A 20,298-nucleotide genomic window follows, 5' to 3' on the forward strand; every position below is an offset into this window, starting at 1 on the left:
CCAGTGGTGTTCAAGTGGTGCTCCAGTTGTTTTGGGATTGCACCCAAGGCACCTATTACTATTGGTACTACCCTTGCTTGTGTTTGCCACAGTCTTTCTATTTCTATTTGTAGGTCCTTATATTTTGTTATCTTCTCCAGTTCTTTCTTGTCTATTCTGCTGTCTCCAGGCACTGCCACATCTACTATCCAGACTTTTTTTGTCTTACTTATCAACAATTATTAACTCCGGGGTGTTATGTTGCAGGTGCTTGTCTGTTTGAATTCTGAAGCCCCAGAGCAGTTTAACTTTACCATTTTCTATGACTTTCCCTATTTTATGATCCCACCAGTTCTTGCTTACAGGCAAATGATATTTCTTGCAGATCTTCCAATGCACCATTGTTGCTACTTTGTCATGCCGCTGCTTGTTGTTAGTCCCTGCGATCTTCTTGCAGCAACTTACCAGGTGGTCCACTGTTTCTTCAGCTTCTTTGCATAGGTGGCACTCACTGTCTGTTGCTGTCTTCTCAATTTTGACTTTGTATGCATTTGTCCTTAAGGCTTGGTCTTGTGCAGCCAGAATTAGTCCCTCAGTCTCTTTCTTCAACTTTCCTGCTCTTAGCCATTGCCAGGTCTTGTTATTATCTGCTTTCCCAGCTATTTTTTTAATGTATTGGCCATGTAGTGCTTTGTCTTCCCATGCCTCTATTCTGTTCTTCATTTGATCTTTCTTGTAGGCCAGTTTGGTCTCTCCAGTAGTCATTAAGTCTTCCTGGACAGTCATTTGTCTGAAATGGTATAAGGTTTCCTGCCTGAGCAGGAGGTTGGACTAGGTGACCTCCAGGATCCCTTCCAACTTCTTCTTCTTATTATTATTATTATTACACTTTTATTCATAAAACATGAAACTCAGTCAACTGAACACTCAAATTGACTGGCACTAATGGTTGACCCAGGGACATGGTGGCTCAGTGGGTTAGGATGCTGAGCTTGTCGATCAGAAGGTTGGCAGTTTGGCGGGTCGAATCCTGAGTGCCACGTAGCAGAGTGAGCGCCTGTTACTCATCCCAGCTTCTGCCAACCTAGCAGTCCGAAAGCACGTAAAAATGCAAGTAGAAAAATAGGGACCACTACGGTGGGAAGGTAACAGCGTTTCGTGCGCCTTTGGCGTCTAGCTATGCCGGCCACATGACCATGGAAACGTCCTCGGACAAACGCTGGCTCTTTGGCTTTGAAACAGAGGTGAGCACCAGCCCCTAGAGTTGGAAACGACTAACACGCATGTGCGGGGGAACCTTTACCTTTACCTTTAATGGTTGACACGGGCTGCTGCCAGCATCCTAGGTATCAACCAGGTATCTCCTTAAAATGTAAGATGTTCCGAGTAGCGCAGTTTTTTGTAGCTTCGCTGGAGTTATTGCAGGAAGTTGCAGTTTCTTGATGTGTTTTGTAAAGTTTAGTTCCCAGTGCCCCGATGACAATGGGTATCACTGTTACGTGTTTCATCCATAATCGCGCAGTTTCGATGGCCAGGTCGTGGTGTTTCGTAATTTTTTTCAATTCTTTTTCTTCGACTCTGGCATCTCCTGGTACAGCGATATCAATCAGCTGTACGCTTCGGTTCTCATCACCATCATCATCCATCATCATCATCATCATCATCATCATCATCATCATCATCATCATCATCATTATTATTATTATTATTATTATTATTATTATTATTATTATTATTATTATTATATTGGTGGTACTCGAATATTGCCATATCCTAAAAGTGGTACAATCTGTGAAAAGGTTGAAAAGCCCTGGTCTAGAGCACACTGCAGTAGTCTGAATAAGTGTCCATAAGAGCATGAGCTCCTGTAGCTCTAATTGAATTTAATACACTATTCTTACTGTTTTGAAATTGTATTCAATGCAGGGCTGATCAAGAAATTCAAACATATACCATTGCTGTGATAAATGCCCTTTTCTTTAAAGCACCTGATGACAGGAGGCAGGTGAGCTATTTGTTTCCCTAATTGATGTTGGTAAAGAATGAATTGCTATCATCCAATCACATCAGTGAAAAAAAAACAACCAAATTGTTAGCTGCTTGAATGAGACAATTGTAGCTTGATCTTTATACTGGAAAATATAAAGTGAAGTTGAACTCTACCCTGAATAACAGATATATTTTATCTGTCAAGTATATACAGTATAGTTTGTTTTCTTTTGGACTACCTTTATTGGTTGAAAATTTTACCCTTTCCTTGGGAGGTTAGAGTGGGTAAGACTCAGAAAGTTACCTATTTCCTTTAAAACAAAGTAAGAAGTTACACATCATTGACGTACTATATTTTCTTAGGAAATAAAATGACTGACAGTACTGCTAAAGAGCCAGATAACCTATAAAATATCTTTGCCTTTAGTGACAAATGAGTTTTCCTAATTCCCTATTTATATATTCAGTAAGTGTATATCATAAATTTGCAAATCTATATTGCAAGATTATACAGTGTTCTTAAACTAAGTTATTTTTTTTAAATCAGGAAATGGCAAATATTTTAGCACAGAAACAACTTCGGGGAATCATTTTACAAGTAAGTATTTTAGCTTTTTTATTTTTCTAAATTACATGGTACCTTTGTAACACATGCATAATATTCTGATCTTTCAGAACCATAACTGAATTAATTCATATTTCTCTGTTTAGCAGCACTGATAATATTGTAGCTTTGTGATACTATCCAAATCCAGCTCACTAATATTATGTTTTGCTCTTTCAGTTGCTTGGTAGTTTCTTTTTATTACCTATTTAAGCAGGATAACTAGAGTTTTATTAAGCAGGATTTATGCATGATACAGTGAGTCACAAATTAAATAGACCCGTGCTATAAAAGGAGAGAGTGAAAATAAAAAGAGGGGGGAAATGTTAAAGGATCAGATAAAAAACAGAGTATATTAACAAACTAAATGCCATAAGAAGTACCGTATGTTGGTCTTCACATAACAAACGTTTATCATAAATATTTATTCTTCATTTTGAAAGCATATTTTTTAACTGGACACACTTTTCACAGATTATTTTGTAAGAACAAAGTGAAATTTACAACTTTCATCTTATATTCATAGATAGGTAGAGTGAAATTACATTAATAGCATCTCTAATATTTATGTTGTTTTTTGATTCCACATCAGTAAAGCTGGATAGAATGTTGCTGATAAAATACATTAAATGAAACCTCTCTTGATTCTTTTGGTCTTGCTTTTATTTTCAGTATGTTATCAGAGCTCAAAGGGCCATTAATAATGAAATGGCACATCAACTTTATGTTTTGCAAGTACTCACCTTTAACTTACTAGAAGATAGAATGATGACAAAAATGGACCCTCAAGATCAGGTAAACAAACTGCCTTGCTATGTTGCAAAATGGACAGTCTTCAGGAATTTGTGGCTGTCAGCATCCTTGGAGCAAAATTGTTAACAATTGTGGCTTTTCTTTTACATGTTTATGTTGGAGGCTTTTGTCAAGACTATTGAAAATAGTGTTCTTTAAGCTGATGAGACTAGAATTGTTGATTTTCAGATCCAAAAAAGCTATTTTGTAAGCAAGAAATTGATGTCATAAACAAGCAGTAAAATGGCTCTTGATTTAGAAAGATGTGGAAAAGAGTTCCAGTCTTAACTGATCATGGATTGTAGATTCAGAATCAAGTTGTGCCCAGATGAACCAGCTTATCAAATGGTGAACCATCTAGCAAGGACCAGAATTTATCAGTAGCTTTGGTAGTACTCTTGGCTCAAGATACTGCAATTGTTGCTGCTCCAGCAAAACGTTCCAATGCCAAACATCCTTTTGATACCTGACAAATATGATGAGAATCTTGGCAGTCTTATTTTCTTCTTTGCTTAGTATGAATTACAAAAAGACTGGACTTTCCTACAGACTCTGTAGGATTTATAGTGCATCAAAAGATTGAGGAAAGCTACAAAATGGATCATATGTGCTAATTCTATCTTCTGAGGACTGAGTTCAATGTACTAGTCGAATAAGTTGTTGTCATTTCCAAGATCTTTCACTTACAATAGTATAAAACCTCTATACAATAGTATTTGGGTGAATTTAATTTTTAATTGACCATGTGGGCTGGAATTGAAGAGGATTAACTGATCAATCCTTTTGGTACTGTCCATGGGGTTCAAAAGTTGGAATTAAAATTGCTGGGAGAAATATCAACAACCTAAGATATGCAGATGATACCACTCTAATGGCAGAAAGTGAAGAGGAACTAAAGAGCCTCTTGTTGCAGGTGAAGAAAGAGAGTGCAAAAGTTGGGTTGAAACTAAACATTAAGAAAACCAAGATCATGGCATCCGGCCCTCTCAATTCCTGGCAAATAGATTTATTTATTTATTTATTTATTTATTTATTTATTTATTTATTTATTTATTTATTTATTTATTTATTTATTTATTATGGGACTTATATGCCGCCCTATCTCCCAGAGGACTCAGGGCAGCTAACAACAATAAAAAAACCAGCAGTACAAAAGTTAAGAAAAAATTAAATAACAGCCCCAAAGATGGGGAAGAAATGGAGGTAGTGACAGATTTTATTTTCCTGGGCTCCAAGATCACCGCAAATGGGGACTGCAGCCAAGAAATTCAAAGATGCTTGCTCCTGGGGAGGAAAGCCATGACAAATCTACACAGCACACTAAAAAGCAGAGACATCACCCTGCCAACAAAAGTGCATATAGTCAAGGCTATGGTCTTCCCAGTTGCAATGTATGGATGTGAAAGTTGGGCCATAAGAAAGGCTGAGCGCCAAAGAATTGAAGCCTTTGAACTATGGTGTTGGAGAAAATACCTGTGAATCCCTTGGACTACAAGGCGATCAAACCAGTCAGTCCTAGAGGAGATCAACCCTGACTGCTCTAGAAAGCCAGATCCTGAAGTTGAAACTCAAATACTTTGGCCACCTAATGAGAAGGAAGGACTCACTGGAGAAGAGCCTAATGCTGGGAAAGGTTGAGGGCAAGAGAAGAAGGGGACAACAGAGAATGAGGTGGCTAGATGGAGTCACTGAAGCAGTAGGCGTGAGCCTAAATGGACCCCAGAAGATGGTAGAGGACAGGAAGGCCTGGAGGAATGTTGTTCATGGGGTCGTGATGGGTCAGACATGACTTCGCAAGTAACAACAACAATTGATCAATATGAAATCTGTCTTATGAAATGCAGAGCAGACTCATTCAGTAGAAGACCCTAGAGATTTTCTTGTATTGCAGCAGAGGCATGGTGGACAAAGAAGAAGACACCATTCTCTTTCTTTCATTCTCATCTCCTCCTCACCTTTCAGAAAATATTTATAGCTCTTAGTATAGGAGGGGAAATTTGGAATATTTGATTTATTGAAAAGGCTGTCCAGAGATGGGAATATTCAGAAAATCTGTAGAGACTGTATATACTCCCAACTATCTTTGAGAAAAGGCCCCAATTTTAAACAATGGGACATGTGTTTATTGGACAGGATTCTTGTTTAGACAAAGAACTACCATTGGCTTCCTAATTCTCTGCAATAAATCTACTTTCCCAACATTCTTATACCTATTTGTGAATGCAGAGTGGATAGAAGCCTTAAAGAAAAGGGAATTCATGCAGCAAGAGATGCTATATGGGTTACAGAAGCTTAAGACACCCATTTTGCCTTTTAAAAATCTTTTAGCTATTTACAATATCAGGCAATTTTCCTGGTTTGTTTTCTAAATCAAAAATATGGCAAACTCCTGTCACCATCTGGAAAACCATATCAAATTAAAAAGGACACCCTGGCCCAAGTATATAGTGTTCTATAGCAAGTATACAAGTGATGAGCATTATCATATAGCATCTCTATTCTGGTATTCTGAACAAGATATTTTGAATTTCTGTCATTCAAAATGGTCACTGGTAAGATGATCACAGTTTGAAGGAATCATCAGGATTGGATTGACTGTTTTTAAAAGCAAGCAGAAAAATACATCTTATGCATACCTAGGTGATACATTATATCTAAAATAATGCCAAAATGATGGCATGTGCATTGCACAGTTATTTGTGTCAATTGTGTAATAATATCTGATATAAGTACATAAATTACACTATGTGCATGTGTCATTTGCCCTACTTTGGTTCATTCAAATTTTATAATGCTTCCTCCCCCCCAAATATAACTGTTTGCCATGCCTACTCCATCTCTAATCAGAAATATTTAGTTTTCATAAAAACATGTATAATATGATATAACTGCAAGATAAATATCCTGTAAACCGCCCTGAGTCCTTCGGGAAAGGGCGGTATATAAATCTAAATAAATAAATAAATAAATAACCCAAATCTTATCTGTTATTGAATAACATTCCATTGCATTAAGGAAAACTGCTGATGTTACTTTTATCCAAAACTACATATTTTGAAAGATTATTATTTTGAAAATTTTAATTTAAATATCTCTTTAAAAACCCATCAGGCCCAAAGGGACATCATATTTGAACTACGAAGAATTGCTTTTGATGTAGAATCTGAACCCACTAGCAATAGTGGTAATGTTGAGAAGCGTAAATCCATGTATACACGTGATTACAAAAAACTTGGCTTTATCGTAAGTATTCTTGTTTCATCATATTAGCATTCTAATGGGTTTTGTTTTAGTGATAATACAATGTAGCACAGAGGACAATGTTCACATTCAGTCTACATTCTTGACTGTTTCCCTTATTTCACTCACTTTTTCTAAGCTGTTACTTTTGGAAAGTGTAAGGATAGACTAAAGTTAGCCGTTATTTTTCTGGAGATTTTTGAACATTCTAAATATTTCACATATCTTTGATTTTAGGAAAGGGGCACCTTAGTATGATCAGAATGCCTGTTCAAAGGCATATGCTACTCATTTCTTCACTGGTTTATGCAGGTGAATGCCCCATTATTTAACTTCTCATTCAGCACTTTGTGTTGCACTTTGGTTTATGACACATCCTCTATAACAGGCATGTCAAACTGCCGGCCCGCAGGCCAGATGCATCATAATGAAACTGCACCCACCCCATTGCTGGCAATGGAAAAAAAGTCAAGATACATCGCGTGACATCACGTGACGTTGCAAGTTTGACATGACTGCTCTATAATATTTTCCCAGTGAAAGATTATCTAATTATAAACAGAAGTTAACAGTAAATTTCAAATCAAATCCAGCCAATTACAATAGTAGTCTATCTAGCTCAGCCTAGCTAACTTTTTTCCCCACAATTATTATTTATATCAATAACATCCTTGTTTACAGGCTGCATGTGGTCCTCTTGAGTCATTTTGGGTGACCTAGAACTGTCATAATTACAGTAGGGTCATAGTTGATATTGACCTCAGTCCAGACCCCTGGAAATCTGAAGCCATTATGGAGAAATACTAGGTGGTATTCTAGAGCTCATCATAGTCTCAAACAATTATTTGAACAAGGTCTTGGTAGTTCTTCAGGTTCTGTGTTTTTGGCATATGGCATATGTCTAAGAATTACTGACCCATTAAGTCAAATATCAAGGGTTTCTTCCCAAGAACTATTTTGATATACAGTACAAACCTCATGTTTATGTGGTCAAATCTGTTTTTATTTATTTTCTGAGGCAATACTTATGTAAAGGTTGTTGATTCATTGGCAGTAGAATATCTGCTTATGAGAAGAGGGGGAAAAATCTGATTAAATGGATTGTTATTAAAATTTATTTTGTTTAAATTTACAAAGATTTGTAAACAAAACAGGATTAAAGTAAAGCTTGTGTACCAGTTGCAATCCTTGAAATACGCCTCTGGAAATAAATTCCCTGGAACTAGAATTTGTTCAGGGTAAACATAATAGGACCATCATATGTAGATTTTTCTAGAGGCAGAGTAGTGTTTCTGCTTATTTCAAGTTTTTATAATTTACATTTTGAATTGTCTCTGCAGCCAATCACTGCTCATTTTTCACTATGTCTGGGTTTTTTTCTGGTCTATCTGAACATTTCTATGAATATGGAAAAATGTATGACATTACTTATCATTGTGGGTTTTGCTGGTTAAGTACACATAATTATATATGCTGGATAATTGATTGCTGCTTTTTGTGATGAGTTCTACATATTCCTGTGCATATAAGCTCTGAGGTTGTGGTTTATTGCTTCTGTTGCAGAACTGGTTAGTGATGCATATTTCCTCTTTCCGTTAGTTGAGTCATTTGTAATAGAAATTGCACTGTATTCAGGATGACATTATAAAGAAATGTTACTGGTTAATAGTTCAGTCTTCTTTCCTTCACCAGAAAGAAAAGGTTAAGATCTTCCCCTAAGATGAAATCTGTAAATTCTTGCACATTTTTTCTGCAAGAACTTTCAATTTGAAACCTCCTCACTGAACATTGAGTCAGTTGAGCGCAGAGGTCACACAAAGTACAGCTTTGGCTGATTTTTTTTTAAAGCTTTTGATCTGTTTACACTGCAATGAAAGAGATAGTGTAAACTACCTCTTACCTACTAGATTATCAGATTAACAATAAAGCAGGACTAGAACTCACTGTCTGCTGTTTCTAGCCTAATTCTTTAATTGCCACATCAGATTAATTTACTCTCTCTATATATTTATATATAATAGAAAAATGTCAACATATAGGAAAAAAATAGAAATAAAATGTTTTACAAATTTATTAATTATATAATAGGGCTAGAATGGGAGAGAGGAAGATTTGAATAAATGGTTCTAAATTGACCCAATTGGATACAGTAAGTCATGCTGTGTCACCGTGATGATTATGGAGGGATTCTTATTTTGAGAGCTAGGCCTGGTAAGATTGGAAACAAACAACCTGAAGCCAGATCAAGTAATTTACTGTAACTAGAGACAGGTGGAATCCATTTCTTCTTATTAAAAAGGGTTCAAGAATGTAAACATTGAGTTCACTATTCATAGGGTTTGTATAGCACTTACTGGAATTCTCTCAGGAAGACTTTGTTAGTTTTCTATCTGAATGACTACCTGTACCTGCTTCCCGTTTTTATGTTTGCTATGAGAAGCCTGACACTCATCTTTTAGAAGAAATAACTTGTTTGATTTCAAACTAACCATATCTTTAAGAGTCCAAATTACAGGGGAGGAAGGTGTTTTCATTTTCATTATGTGATTTTTACCATTAAGCCACATACTGTATGTTATATCTATTTAGTTATTTATTTATTTATTTATTTATTTATTTTTATTTTAATTCCATTTATATCCCGCCCTTCTCCGAAGACTCAGGGCGGCTTACAAGCTTAGCAGTAGCCTTCATTCTATGTATATGTCTGCTTATTAGGGCTTTCACACACACCCCAAGCGGCATTATTACAAAGTCAGTTTAATTGCCCCCAACAATCTGGGTCCTCATATCTTGCTTTGCTTTTCATAAAACCCTATGAGTCAACATCAAGATTGTTGTTAACATTAATAACTAAGTACGAAAGACCTTACAAAAAGAAAGGGGTATTTCAGAGTACATTTCTAGTTACAAAACCAAAGTCAGCTCATATCTTTTTCTTACAAAAATCAGCCCATAATTACTGTAGATTTGCTTTGTCTTATCAGCTTATCAAATGGTAATTCCTGTTGATCTACTGCAAATAATGTATTATTAAAAAAAAACTATTAGTAAATTACACTTTTATCTTAGATATATCCAGAGGTAAAGCATGATATAAATTGAATCAATAAAGAGAGTGAGTTAATAAGAAAAATACGTAGGTTTCAAATGTCCCTATTTCATAAAACATAAAAAGATTCCTTTGCGTTGAAGGAACGAATTTTCAGTAATACACAGGGATATGAAGTTTAGTAGGAGAATGCTTTGAGGTATGCTTTGGATATTTGTAAGAGTATTTTTAAAGGAGGGGAAAGAGTAATAAAAATTAGCTAGTGAAACTGAATGTAGAACCTCTTGAAGAGCAAATATCGTTTTGAGTTGATCTTTCTGTTAAGCCTGATCATACTTTGCCACTGTTTGTCCTTCAGAGCATTCAGAGGACATGAAAAAACATTTCTATGAGAAGTATTTTTGTCTGGAGTAGTATTTTATTTCTCTTAAGAATACTCAGCCAACTAAGTATTATTTACAATGAATTTTATCTAAATCTGAAAATTAAAATATGGTAGCACATTAAAGACTAACTCATTTATAAAGTCCCTTTCTTCAGATAAAGGAATTGTTATATTCAATTTTCAGGAATATGTCTATGTTGTTTTGAGAGCATTACTTTGAATAGAGAAGATGCAATGGCATATCATGATACAAAAGATTACGAATTAATTGCTTTAATAGCATAAGTGTATATATCTATTAGAGATAATCTAGTCAAATAATACTTGTTTCAGAACAGTGTTTAACCTTTTTGTAAGCTAAAATATTCTGAATGTTTAAGCAAATTTAAAATATAATTGACATTTAGGAAATATATGCATTTCATTTCTGTAAAGTTGTGAAAAGTATGTAGGGTACAAGATATGTGGAGGTAGAAAGTGTGAATGACTTATGCTTGAAACAACTTCCAAGGTGTAAGATAGTGTTGACTCATTACATGATAATCTGTGGTTCAGGTCTTCTTAGTATAACTATTATTTTCTGGTAAACCTATATTTGTCAATGCTATGCAAGCTGTTTATTTGTCACACATTTCTTGATATGTAGCACCTGCTTTTCATTTTCAATAGTTTTTCATTTTTTTGATGTGCCTATTTACAGATCTGTCCTTGTTTCCCAATAAAGAAAACATGAATATTAAACCCAGCCCTCCCTCATATATATAGAATAAATATGCTTAAAATATATACGGTAGCTAGGGCATCTGATGTGAAGATGTGAATTTTCGGAAAAGGAACTTTAAGGTCTTTAATCTTTTTAAAATAAAGGCAACATATATGACAGCAAGAATAATATTAATATATGCCAATGCGTAGATTAAAATGAGAAAGATAATAGTAAAAAGAGAAAGTATTGAGAGAGAAAAAAATACAGAACATGGTGAGTGGTGAACATGGCTCCCCATGCTTTTAAAGACTGTAGGAAAGTCCAGGCAATCTCTACTGGCATGCAAAGAGAAGAACAGACAAAAGACAAAGAAAATTCATTTTGTTCAGCAAAGTGGAGTAAACATTAATAGATGCTTTGTTGCTTTTTTTCTGTGCACTCTAAAGAAAAACAGTCTTGATTCAAGAGATTTCATAAAACAGATTCCAGGAAAGCTGATTGGATTAAACACTGTTGTTTTTTTTAAAGATCTCTATTGCTATACCCCCATCAAATTTCAAGGTCATCCTTACAAAAAATAAGAATTCAGACTACCTTAGTGTAGATTAACATACCTTAGAAACTAGCTACCTTTTTATGAGAAAAGTACATAAGATTGCACATAAGATTGCAAACATATGTTTTGTACTTCAGTTATTTTTCTGGCCACATTTGTATCCTCCTTTCCATAAATATTTCTTTTATCTGAACCACTACAAGAAGTAAGATCATCCAATTAAATGAATAACATTTTGTAAATTTCTTATTTTTTTCTCATGTTTGGTGCATCCTTTAGATTTTATAAACCATTTTATTTATTTATTTATTTATTTATTTTTATTTTAATTCCATTTATATCCCGCCCTTCTCCGAAGACTCAGGGCGGCTTACAAACTTAGCAGTAGCCTTCATTCTATGTATATGCCTGCTTTTTCACACACCCCCAAGCGGCATTATTGCAAAGTCAGCTTAATTGCCCCCAACAATCTGTTTTTTGCTTCTTTGACTTTTAAAGTTTTGAGGGGAAAAATCCTTCATTTTTATAGTTTAGCCTTTTCCAAAGTTATACAAATAGAAATTATTATTAAACAAAAATGTGGAAAACATTTACAAAAGGTTAACACATGTTTTTATGGGATTGGTTATTATAGGCTCGTTATCAATTCATTTGTTCGTTATCTTTAGGGAATATCATAGAGTCAGCACCAAAAAATGGATGGTCATTCCCTCAAGATTCTGTTTGCCTGAAAGTAATAATTATGGTATTTATGACCTAGCTATAATAATAATTATGACATGAATAACTTAACCATGGTTTTCTGCTTGGGATAAAATATTTTGATTAAATTTTGGCTTTTATTTTACCAATAAAAATAATCCATGTGAAAGAATTCTATCTGCAGATAGAATATTTGCTAATTATTGGTCACCATTATTGGTTTGGTCTTGCAATTTTGTTCCCATTATGCCTTCTAAATTAGTGTGAACATTCTTCTTTGATCTTGAATGGACATATCAGTAGTCTTTTAAAAGAAAAATAAGGAACATTATTAAACTACTTAAGGCAGTGAACTTAGATTGCAGTAAAGGTAGTGAACTGAATATGATATAGCAAGGAAGATGAAAATAACTCTTCTAAAAAGGGATATTATGCAGGAAATGTAAGTTAAATTAGTTGGTTCATAATAATGCATCTTTTCTAGGGGAAAGGCACTATAGTGGTATTCATAATGTTTAGATGTCTTATTTCAATTTATTTCTAAGAAAAAAATATGATTTAGTTGAGAATAAACTTTTGATTTTATATTTTATTTTTGTGGAGTACCACTAGAGGTCAGCAAGCTTCTAGCAGAGCCATTTAACCTGGTACCTGTACAATAGTTTATCAGATGCAAATATGTTCTGGAATCCACTGAAGATTGGCACTACTAAATGAGATGGGACTAAGACTCATACTTTTAGATTTAGATTTTTATATTTTTTTTAGCCTGGCTTTATTATTTTTATAAATAAATCAAGATGATGAACATATCTAATATTCCTTCATTTTCCTGTATCCCCACACCAACAATCCTGTGGTGAGGTGGGCTGAGAGAGAATAACTCGGCTAAAGTGACCTAGCCAGCTTGCATTCCTAAAATGGGGCTAGGACCAAACTGGCTCTTACTATCTGATCTCAAAAATATTTTTGTATACAATGAAAAAAACCATTTTTCTATGTACTTGAGAATAAAGCTATTTTTCTATGCGCTTGAAAGGAAGCAAAACATTGGATGTAGGGCAGTTAGAAAGGAAATTTCTCTGTGGCCTCTTTTCAGTTGTTTTAGAAAAGAAAAATAAAGCAAAAATAGGAGAATAGTTACTTATTCTTTTTTTCCCTCCTGATATTTAAGGTTGGATGTTGTTGTTGTTGTTGCGAAGTCATGTCGACTCATCGCGACCCCATGGACAACGTTCCTCCAGGCCTTCCTGTCCTCTACCATCTTCTGGAGTCCATTTAGGCTCACACCTGCTGCTTCGTTGACTCCTCCAGCCACCTCATTTTCTGTCGTCCCCTTCTTCTCTTGCCCTCAATCTTTCCCAGCATTAGGCTCTTCTCCAGTGAGTCGTTCCTTCTCATTAGGTGGCCAAAGTATTTAAAAACCCCATGGACAATACCAAGGTTGGATAGAAAGCTTCTATTCAATCTAGAGAAGTAAGATGCAGGTTTAGCATAGGATTTTTTCATCTATTCAGATATAACAGTTCAATTATCTAATAAAATAATTATATAGACAGATATTTACATTGGAGGAAAGAGTTGTTTTAAAATAAAGCTGGAAAAAAAGTTTCTAGTATGTCATGTTTTAAGGACATAAGCCCTGCCAAATTACATGGATTAGTGCAGTGAGTTTTAGGAATATTGCTTTAATAGCTAAATTCTTAAAGTATCTATATTTTTTCTTCCTGTTCTAGAATAGCGATGAAACTTTCAGTGAAAAATGGTATGAGAACTAATCATTACAATATCAAGATAGAGCGATAAGTATTGTAGAAGGAATAGTGATAATGATGTTCCTTCCTAAATCAACGATTAGGATGCTACTTTAAGTGTTTAAACCAATCAAACTTTTAATTAATTTTTTTCTTTAATTAACTTTTTCTTCTATTATTGAAATTTAAATTCCTTCCTTCCTTCCTTCGAGTCACTTGCAGATTCACCCTCATAGTTGATCTTAGCACTTTGCTAGATTTTTAGAAGTGAAGTCCTCTTTCATCTGATTATCACCACTCATACAAATACAAGCACTTCATTGCATGATTGATGCAGAGGTTCAGTAAGCCTTGCAGGAACTCTTGACCCACTTGCACCTCCAGACATATCAGGGCAACAAAATCAGGAAATAGGCTTCTCTATGCATGCGGCGGGGGGGGAGACTTATTTCACCAGGCGTGAGGGGTTGGGATTTGGTTATATAAAAATGTATTTTGGTTAAGTTGTAGCTTTTGTTTTACCTTTCTTGAGGGAGGAGCTAGAAGAGCAGGCAGAGTCTATGACTGGAAAAGCCTATGTTCAGCTTTGCCTGTATATCAGTTGTATACCTACAACATTTTAGTCACTGACTAAATGACAAACTTACTCAGATTATTATAATTTGCTCTATACTGTATTGGGCTGCCCTTTAAGACCATCCTGATATTTCAATTTCTACATGAGTCATAAGTTGAGTGTTCATGTTTTATTTAGGATTCTTGCTTAAGAAGAAGCAAAGTAAGAGAACAATATGGAATATTGACCCAACATCTGGGTCAGTGTGCTTTGTTTCCAAAGGTTGCGGAGCCATCTGTGCAGGACTGAAAGATAGGAGAACAAGACCACCTTCCCCCCCCTTTGTGGGTGACCCTCCTAGAAAAGGCATTGTTGGTCTGACATGAGGAATGGAGAGCAGAGAATAAGAAATAGAGCGATGGAATAGGGTGGATAGCTTGCAAGCAGGGTTTGAAAAAACAATACTGTAGTTGTTGAAGAAACAGATGAAATCCACTTTATACATACAGTAAAATGCAAAAATTAAACTTTTCCTCTAAATGAATTGAAAACATTCCCTCCTGACAACTTTGGGTTGTTTTTAAGTCACAGGGAGAGAAAAAAAGAACACAGTTCTCTTCACCTTGTTTTGCTGGCCAAGCAAACTAGGGTGAAGGTATTTATCTTTTTATGGTTTATTTTAACATTTTTTTCCTAACAGAATTTAAAATTCTTGTCTCTAGAGATTAGACAATAAATATTCTATCCTGCCTCTTTTAATATTCCCCAAAATATTCCATTCTCGTGGGGGGGGGTGTGCTGACTTCCTACAGTATTGTTTGTGTAACTTCTAGAAATGTAGTAATGTGATATAATAGATTATATTGGCACCTATAGATCTACAAGCCAACCTCTAAAATCTAGTAGCCAGTTATATGTATATTAATTAAATAATTTCAGTTAAAGTTAAATGCACGTACTTCCAGTATTCAAGATAATTTTTGCATTATTTGTTCTGTATCATATCAGTTTTCAGTGCTAGTTACCTTCCACGTAAGGTCTGAATTCAATTCTTTCTGATGGAATGATTTGCTTTAAAACAGTTTAAAACATGGTTTAAATCGCTAATTGAAAAACACAATTTAATAGTTTAGTTATGTGTAAGTGAGGAAAATTTTATTATCATTGCCAATAAAAACACTCATTTCTTATTTCAAAATACTCGTGATATTATTCAGTATTCCATAGGTGGGCTTTTTTAGAAAGTATATTCCATATAAAGCAACTTCCTCCAACTTTTAGGTATGTTTTCAATAAAAATGGGATTATGATTTTAGTATAAAACAAATAAATACATATTTATAAACTTTATTATGACCTGAAATCATTCTAGCAATTAGATATGGATATTTTTGTCAAAATACTAGTATGATCAAATCTCATCTCATACTCATAATCTTTGCTCTGGCAAGCTTTCTTTCACAAATAATGTTTTAAAAAAACCTCTTTGAGAGAGACAATTTACAAATATGAAATATCCATCAATCAATAAGAATACTTAATATAAAATAGAATATTAGCAAATATTAACAATATTGTTTAACATATTTATAAACTTTTTTTAAATAAAAGATTTTAGAATGGTAGCATAAGAAACTTTAATTGTTGGCTAAGTGATAAAATCACTCCTTAAAAATCACTCCAAATTATTTCTTAGTTTGGAATTAATTATTCCCCCAAAAAATATTCTGCAGAAGTAAAAAAGCTTTTATCAGTTGAATTATCACTTCAGTGATATCTCTGTACAGATTTTTAAATTATTTTTCCTAGGTGATGTGACTTTCTTTAAAATATAATTGGGCAGTCTTATATTTCTTCAATGTATTCACTCTTTGCCCTTACATTTATTATAGTTATAATAAAAAAATGTTCATTGCATGAGTATATCACAACCAAATCCTCTTCAAGTGGAATAAGTGTGATACTGAATATTGTGATTATTGGAAAGAAAATTAAATAAGGTGTGCTTGCATTATTAATATTTGTAATTTAATTTTGCTACTTTATTTAAAGGTTATATTCAGTTCCTTCTAGAATTCACTGGAAAACAGTTTTGTTTTTTGCATTTTCAAGGACCCCATAAATAGTTAATAAATATGCAGTATTTACTTTAGCAGAATCCTGAGAAAGTTGGCTATGAGAATTTCATTTACTTCTCTAAAATTTGGTTTATAAATTGCAATCAGAATAGGGACTTATTAATATAACATTCCAAATGGTCCACCTGTTTTTCACATCTTGTGCAAAAGTTAATTTCTTTTCCCTACTTTAGAGCAATTACTGCAAAGTTGTTATTGCAAAAATACTTTGCAATATCTTTGTTATGCTTCCCATGCTTTGCCAGGAGCATATTGGTACAAATTATTATTCTGTCAATAAATAATATTTTAGAACAATGTAACTGTCATAGTTCCAGCTGATGAGCCCAGCAAAACGAGCACACCTGAGACATTGCAATCACCAATGCCAAATTTATTTGAGAATAGCATACTGGCACTAGCATACTGTGAAGTCAGCTCTAGTTAAATTGCCGCGAAAGCAGTATATTAAAAGTATAGCAACTCCTTTTCCCCCTGACAGTGCAGGTCATATTCCCCAATTAAGCACCAGATAATTGTTTTGAGGAAACTCCTTTTTTTAGCAACCTTCTAGCATGACCTTCTTTCCCACACTAGCTACTAGAAATTCCAATCATACCTCCCTATCTGCATATGTTGGCAAGTAAAGAAATAATACCTGCTGAAGCCAAATATGAAATTTTGAAGCTTGACAGGCTGACCCTCCCTAAAACCCGGGAGAACCTTTAAACCATTATATATACATTACTTCTCTTGCGTTAGTCCCGACTTCCAGGGATACTTGCTGAAGCCAAATATGAAATTTTGAAGCTTGACAGGCTGACCCCTCTAAAGCCTGGGAGAACCCTGAAGCCATTATATACACATTACTTCTCTTGTGAGGGTCCTGGCTTCTAGGGATACTTATTATGGAATCGCTCTACCGAGCAATCAGCTCTCACATTTTGAGCTTTTATCCATCTAGCCTCTGACATCAGATAACCTTTCCATTGGATTAGGTACTGTAACTTCCCTTTGTGGATTCTGGAGTCTAAAATTCATTTGACTTCATGGTGTGTCTCTCCTCCACTATTACCAGATCAGGGACTGCCATTCCCCCTGGTCTCATTGTAGAGTCATGAAACAGTTTCAGTAGGCTGCAGTAAAATACTGGGTATACTTTACCCTGTAATCTAGGCAGTTTGAGCTCTACTATTACCAGGTTTATGATTTTCACAATAGGGAAGGGGCCTATGTACTTGGGACCGAGCTTTTTGCAAGTTTGTCTCAACTTGATGTATTTAGTAGATAGATACACTTTATCCTCTATATGGAGCATTCCTTGGTGAGCTCGCTTTTTGTCTGCCTGCTTCTTTTGCCTCTCTTGTTTTGGCTAAAGTTTTCTTTGCGTCACTCCAAACATTTTGGAATGAATCTACCCACTCAGTTAAGATGCCCAAGGATAAAGGGGGTGAAACTGGTGCTGCTATGTACAGCATTGTTATATGCCACCTCTGCAAATGGCAAAAGTTCTGCCCAGTTCATTTGCTTGTAGTTGATACAGCAATGCAGGTACTGTTCCACCATTGTGTTCTACGGCCCCATTTATTCTTGGATGAAAAGCTAAACTAAGCTGCTTGGAGGATCCAATCAACCTCACAAACTCCCTCCATAATTTAGCAATAAATTATGGACCCCATGGTCTGAAATGATGCATTTAGGCACTCCATGCAGTCAGTAGATCTGCTGCACAAACATTTTCACTAGCTTCTGGGCTGAGGGGAGCCTAGCACATGCGATAAAATGAGCTTGTTTGTAGAACAGGTCTACCACAGTCCAAATCACAGTGCTCCTCCCTCTTTCAGGTAGTTTCACAATAAAGTCCATGGTTATCTCCGCCCAGCATCTGGCCAGGTCAGCAACCTGCTGCAATAGCCCTGGGCTCTTCCCTGGTGGTCTCTTGCTGGCTGTGCAAACTGTGCAGCTTTTCACATAATTCTCAATGTCCTTTTTCATCCTTGGCCACCAGAACTGACAGTTAGCAATGTGCAGAATTTTTAAAGAACCCAGCCTGCTTAGTGTCGTGGCTGTGCTGCAGGATTTGCATTCATAGAGTATTGGGGACATACAGTTTGCCTCCCTTCCATGCCAACCTGTCCCTCATGGTCAGTTCTCTTTGATGAGCCACAAACCATGCATTGGTCGATAGCCCAGTTGTTGGGCAAATGCATTGGTGGGGGAGTAAGTTACTCCTCTTCTCCTGCCACCTGGTCATAGCCTGTGCCACTTGTTGCTTGGTGGGGATGATGGAACTCACCACCTCCCCCCGAGTGCTCTTGTAATGAGGTATGCAGGATAAGGCATCGGCAAGAAAATTCTTCCCCCTGAGATGTACTTTAACTCAAAATGAAATCGTTTGAAGTATTGCACCCATTGGACTTGTTTGGATGAGAGCTTACAGGGGGTCTTCAGGCTTCTAGATTTTTATGCTCAGTCCATATCTTAAATTGGGCTTTACTCCCCTCTAAGAATAGCCTCCAAGTTAATAATGCCCACCATACCACAAAAGCCTCTTTCTCCCATACAGCCCACCAATGAGACATGTATGTACATGTTTGCTAGTTTTCCTCCTTATTCTGCTGAAGGAGGACTGCCCCCATGGCTACATTGCTAGCATCTGCCTGAATCACAAAAGGTTCCTCTGGGTCTCAGTGTTTTAGAATTGGTTCAGCTGCAAATAACCCTTTCAACTTTTCAAATGCTGCTTGGCATTCCATCATCCAGTTCAAGGGTTGACTCGGCTGGGGCTGCTTTCCCCCTCTCCCTGTTTTCAACAGTTCAGTGATTGGCAAGGCTATTTCAGCAAAGGAGGGAATGAATTGCCTGTAGAAGTTTGCAAACCCCAAGAAACTATGTAGCTGCTTGTGGGTGCAAGGGGTTTGCCACTCCAAGATGGACTTCACTTTCCCTGGGTCCATTGCCACCCCTTTGCACGACACTCAGTAACCCAGGTAGTCTAGGCTTGACTTGTGAAAGTCGCAATTAGACAACTTAGCATGCAATTTAGCGTCCAACAGTTTTTTCAGTACCTGTCGCACGAGTTTCACATGTTCTTCCATATTCGCAGTGTAAATGAGGATTAGGTACACCAAAACCCCTTTGTATAAATGTTTGTGTAGCACCTCATTTATGAGCTGTATAAATATGCCCAGGGCTCCCTGTAGTCCAAAAGACATCACTTTAAATTTATAGCTCCCAATGGAGCAGTTGAATGCAGTTTTCCACTCATTGCCTTCCTTGACTCTCACTTGATAATATGCCTCTCTCAGGTCTAAATTAATATCTTCCCCTTGGCTAAATGTCCCAATATATCCTTCATGAGGGGGAAGGAACAAATGTTTTGCATGCACATTCTGTTAATCCCACAGAAATAAATGCACAATCTCAGCAAGCCATCTTTCTTTTCCTTAAATAGTGCTAGTGCTACCACTTGAGATGTCACCGCTTGGATAAACCCCCTCGCTAAATTCTTATCAATGTAATCCCTCAGCTCCTTCATCTCTTTTGGAGTCATGGAGTAAATCTTTGGCTTGGGGAGCTTCACTCCAGGTAGGATCTCGATAACACAGTCTGTGGGATGGTGAGAGGGCAGAACATTGCACTCCTTCTCACTAAACACCTCCATGAGATCTCGGTACTCTTTTGGGATGGCCTGCTGCTCCTTCCCCTTCTCTGATGCTTTCCTGCGCTCGAGGAGTTTCCTCGCTTCTCCCCCCGGCTCAGGCTTCCCCTTTTTCTTCTCAGGGAGATTGGTACTTCTCTTCATAACCATTCGCTTTGAGGTTCTCTCCCAATAAATCTAGAGCCCCCACTTTGCAAGCCAAGCA

The 20,298-nt window shown here is 36.1% G+C and overlaps 1 protein-coding gene across 4 annotated transcripts in view; it reads left to right on the top strand.

Moving 5' to 3' along the window:
- ELMO1 (engulfment and cell motility 1) overlaps window positions 1-20,298 on the top strand; it is a 336,399-nt gene that overhangs the window by 156,632 nt on the left and 159,469 nt on the right. For 3 of the 4 annotated variants that reach the window (XM_081343171.1, XM_081343172.1, XM_081343173.1), the window contains 4 exons: window positions 1,906-1,984; window positions 2,516-2,566; window positions 3,245-3,367; window positions 6,476-6,607. The exons of the other annotated variant lie outside the window; for it this stretch is intronic. In XM_081343171.1, coding sequence (XP_081199297.1) covers window positions 1,906-1,984; window positions 2,516-2,566; window positions 3,245-3,367; window positions 6,476-6,607 — 385 coding nt within the window. The remainder of the gene's footprint in view (window positions 1-1,905; window positions 1,985-2,515; window positions 2,567-3,244; window positions 3,368-6,475; window positions 6,608-20,298) is intronic. 4 annotated transcript variants of the gene reach the window in all.

Source organism: Vipera berus (assembly GCF_964194415.1).
Source record: "Vipera berus genome assembly, chromosome: Z".
Lineage (NCBI taxonomy): Eukaryota > Metazoa > Chordata > Lepidosauria > Squamata > Viperidae > Vipera > Vipera berus.